The sequence below is a fragment of the Brassica oleracea genome, chromosome C3 (assembly GCF_000695525.1).
Source record: "Brassica oleracea var. oleracea cultivar TO1000 chromosome C3, BOL, whole genome shotgun sequence".
Lineage (NCBI taxonomy): Eukaryota > Viridiplantae > Streptophyta > Magnoliopsida > Brassicales > Brassicaceae > Brassica > Brassica oleracea.
The window spans coordinates 31,075,545-31,080,119 of NC_027750.1; the positions used below are offsets into that span (position 1 = coordinate 31,075,545).

General features: G+C 38.3%; 1 protein-coding gene across 1 annotated transcript; it reads left to right on the plus strand.

Moving 5' to 3' along the window:
* Positions 1-870: 870 nt before the first annotated feature.
* Positions 871-4,024, plus strand: LOC106333383 (B3 domain-containing transcription factor ABI3). Its single transcript, XM_013771836.1, has 6 exons — positions 871-2,514; positions 2,694-2,786; positions 2,925-3,025; positions 3,156-3,202; positions 3,339-3,415; positions 3,510-4,024. The coding sequence occupies exons 1-6, from the start codon at positions 871-873 to the stop codon at positions 3,669-3,671; spliced, it is 2,124 nt and encodes a 707-aa protein (XP_013627290.1). The 3' UTR covers positions 3,672-4,024.
* Positions 4,025-4,575: the final 551 nt, after the last annotated feature.

Genomic DNA, 4,575 nt, shown 5'->3' on the forward strand with positions numbered 1-4,575 from the left:
CCATTTCTTCTCGCTGAGTTAATTGAATGTTGCAAAAGAGAAACCGAATAACTTCAACCAAATTTGAACTTATCGGCCAGAAAAAAGGTTCCATTCAATAAGATATTTTATATCATAGAAGTAATAATAGTATAGTAAAAAACTTCCATATATATCATGGACCAAATTGGAACACACATGGGGCTCTTTTATTTTAAGTTACTTTCTTCTTCGGGGTGATTTTTAACCATGTTTCCTATATAGTTTTACATATATAATACTATTTTTATACTATCTCTCCATAATTGTCAATATAAAAAAAGAAGAGAGTGTCTTGTTGTATATATCCTTCCTCGGGTTAAATCTGTTTTTGATTAGATATTGGGCTGTTCATACGTTCATCCTCTCTAAAAACCAAAACCTCTTTCATTAGAACAAAATACCTATCTTTGTGAACAAATTACATCTCTTATACTTCAGATCTACAAGCAAAAGTTGGACCATATTACAATCGTGTCTTGTCCCTCTGAAGTTGATGGGAATAGCTTTGATGAGATCTATTCATATGTTTTAGACCCTCTTTTTTTCTCTCTTTTAGTAATCTCAACCACATCAAGCTCTTACCAATTCTCAAAGGGTTATATAGCAATATATAAGTTTATATGTGCATATCTATGGAGATGGATAGCCAGATAGTTTATGTTGTTTGAGGATTAGATTTATAGCCAAGTTGGTTAATTTTTCCTTTTTCTTTGCCCCCTTACTCACATACAAACCCTATCGGTCCGTACAAAATACTAAAAACCCTAACTTTCCCTCTCTCTCACTCCCCAAAAGATATTATCATTTCTACTTCCACGAGAAAGGATTATTCACGGATCCATCACACCGATGAAAACCTTGCATGTGGCCGCGAAGGGAGGAGATCTGGCGGAGGGTTGTGGAATACTCGCCGGAGACGCTGATGAGACTATTTTGATGGATGGAATGGGTGATGTCGGTAGAGAGATCTGGCTAGATGACCATGGTCATGGTCATCGTGAAGAGGATGATATAATTGTTCACCATGACCCTTCAATGTTCTACGGAGATCTACCAACACTCCCTGACTTCCCATGCATGTCCTCATCTTCATCATCTTCAACATCTCCAGCTCCCGTCAATGCAATCGTCTCCTCAGCCTCTTCCTCCTCGGCAGCTTCTTCCTCCACTTCCTCAGCTGCTTCTTGGGCTATACTGAAATCAGACGGTGAAGATCCGACGACTCAGAATCAAAACCAGTACGCATCAGGAAACTGTGATGTCGAGTCTTCAGCCGCACTACAGTCCACTGCTTCCATGGAGATTCAGTTGGATAACACTCAAGGTTTCGGTTGCGGGGAAGGCGGTGGTGATTGCATTGATATGATGGAGACTTTCGGGTACATGGATCTACTCGATAGCAACGAGTTCTTTGATACGTCAGCCATCTTTAACCAAGATGAGGACACGCAAAACCCTAACTTGATGGACCAAACGCTCGAGAGACAAGACCAGATCGTTGTTCCAATGTTGGAGAATAATAATAATAATAGTGGAGGAGACATGCAAGTGATGAATCATTCGCTGGAACAAGAAGATGATCTTGCGGCTGTGTTCTTGGAGTGGCTGAAGAACAACAAGGAGACGGTTTCAGCTGATGATCTGAGGAAAGTGAAGATAAAGAAAGCTACTATTGAATCAGCGGCTAAAAGGCTAGGCGGTGGGAAAGAAGCGATGAAACAGCTTTTGAAGCTGATTCTTGAATGGGTTCAAACTAATCATCTACAAAGAAGACGCACCAACAACAACAATCTCTCATATCAACAAGATCCTTTTCAAAACCCTAACCTAATCCCACCGTCTGATCAAACATGTTTCTCACCGTCCACATGGGTTCCGCCGCCTCCTCAGCCACCACCACCACAACAACCGGCTTTTGTTTCGGATCCGGGTTATGGATACATGCCTGCTCCAAATTATCCGCCTCAAGAGTATCTTCCGTTACTCGAGTCTCCACCGACGTGGCCACCACCACAGTCTGGTCCCATGCCACTTCAGCAATTCACTATGCCAAACCCTCAGTATACTCCATTTCAAGACCCTGGAGGTGGTTTCACTGGATACAACATGAATCCGTATCAATATCCTTATCTTCCTTCGTCTGGACAAATGAGAGATCAGGGATTGCTTCGTTTGTGTTCCTCAGCTACTAAAGAGGCTAGAAAGAAAAGGATGGCGAGACAGAGGAGGTTCTTGTCTCACCACCATAGACACAACAACAATCAGCAAAACCAGACTCAAATCGGAGAAGTCTGTGGTGCGGTGGATCCTCAGCTTAACCATGTACCTACTACAGCCACTGGCGGGACTTGGATGTATTGGCCTAATGTCCCTGCCATGCCACCGCCGGTATCATCTCAACTACCGGCGATGGAGACTCAGCTGCCCACCATGGACCGAGCTGGCTCTTCTTCTGTTATGCCACGTCAGCAGGTGGTACCAGATCGCCGGCAGGTACTGTACATGCAAAATCATCCTTCTCTTTGAGTACTTTTATCTACATGCAAAGAGTGGTTAAATTGCACATGTTGTTATAGTGGATGAAGCAGATATTGATTATACTTGCTATGTAAATTGAGTGTTTTTGTTTTGATTTTGTTTCTGTGTTTTGGGTGTGTTTTGTTTAATTTCAGGGATGGAAACCAGAAAAGAACTTGCGGTTTCTCTTGCAGAAAGTGTTGAAGCAAAGCGACGTGGGTAATCTCGGAAGAATCGTCTTGCCAAAAGTGAGTTTACTTCTAATTTCTTGGAACCTTTGTTTTCCTTTTTTATATATATTAGTTTCTACGTTCAAGTAAAAATATTTTGTCAATTGTTGTTATTTAATTTCTCTCTTTTTATTAATTTTATTTCATCTAAAACAGAAAGAAGCTGAGACGCACTTGCCGGAGCTGGAGGCAAGAGACGGCATCTCTCTGGCCATGGAAGACATTGGAACCTCTCGTGTTTGGAACCTGCGCTATAGGTAAACTACGAACTAAGTGAACTTGCTCATTTTGATTTTTTATAAATGAATTTATTAGTGTATCTGTCAAGAATTGGAACTTGGCCAATCTTCGGTTATTCATGAAACGTTATCTTTAATTGGTATGCAGATTTTGGCCGAACAACAAAAGTAGGATGTATCTCCTCGAGAACACCGGTACGATCTTCAAAACACAACATTCATTACTAAATTATATTTTTCTCTACATAGTTTTTCTTTTCTAATTTTATATAACTTGTTTAGTTTTTCTTTTCTAATTTTATATAACTTGTTTTTCTTGACATGTTTACAGGCGATTTTGTGAAAACAAATGGGCTCCAAGAAGGTGACTTCATAGTCATATACTCCGATGTCAAGTGTGGAAAATATGTAAGAAGAAACACCACATTTATCTTCGTTATTTTCATAATATTCAAATTTATCATTTTTTCGTTAGCATAATTAAATCTCGTATTTATGGCAGTTGATACGAGGGGTTAAAGTAAGACAACCAGCGGGACAAAAGCCAGAGGCGTCGTCGTCAGCAGCTGTAACGAAGAGACAAAGCAAGTCGCAGAGGAGCATTAACAACAACTCTCCGTCTGCAAATATAGTCGCTTCACCACCTTCTCAAGCAGTTAAATGAAAAATAAAACAGTATAAATATTATTATTATTATGTACGAAATAATAAAGAGACAAAAAGGAGAAAAATGGCAGCGTACCTGAGTGTGCCACTTCTCGTGCATGCATGGGATCTCGCGGACCAACGGAGGTTTATGATTAAAGCAGTTTTTGTCAAGGTCCAACTTTTACTCCATTTTTCCTTTTTTCTCGAGTTGTTTTAAATACCTCCTTTAGTCCTTTTTTACCTATGGATGTTGTAGAGACAATTAATTCTGGAAATGGTGTTTGTATTATATTTCGGGGGAGGTTGTTACAGTATTTTTTTGTTGTTGTAAATTTGTTTATTTCACGTATGATGCACTGAGCTGACATATAGTTCTGATGTGAATGTTTTGTGCGTGTAATGTTTTCATGGATGATGATGTTGGACGTGCAAAGAGTTTATCACTTTACCTATTGGGATTATTGTGAACGGAAAGCTATAGTTATACTTGGGGCTAGGCATTTCGAAGATAAGAATCTCTCTAATCTTTTTTGAAAATGAAGAATATCTCTTAATCTTCTTTTTTTTTGGTAAAAGAATATCTCTGATCTTACGCTATGTTTTATTATATTTCAAAATAGTTTAAAAGAAATCTTATGCAACTTCATTTCATATCTTTGTATAATGGAATAAAAATAGAATTAATTAAAAAATACGAAAATTAGGCTGTATAACTTTTCAAACAAATTATAATTCATTAAATAACTAAAACCCCTAATTTTCATCTACAGTATTTTATTTAATAATGCTATATTACCATCCAATTCAACTTGTGTAATATGCTAAGAACCTTATATTATTAAAAGAGAAGTACCCATTAAAAAATACCCCTAAGTTTTCTAACTTATTTACACTTCCATGCCACTGAGAATTAAATTAAA

Bases quoted from the DNA above. Each gene is read 5' to 3' on its own strand.
- LOC106333383 (XM_013771836.1), top strand. From the start codon at position 871: ATGAAAACCTTGCATGTGGCCGCGAAGGGAGGAGATCTGGCGGAGGGT. The intron at 2,787-2,924 runs GTGAGTTTACTT...CATCTAAAACAG, and splicing joins GAAGAATCGTCTTGCCAAAA to AAAGAAGCTGAGACGCACTT. The intron at 3,416-3,509 runs GTAAGAAGAAAC...TATTTATGGCAG, and splicing joins ATGTCAAGTGTGGAAAATAT to TTGATACGAGGGGTTAAAGT.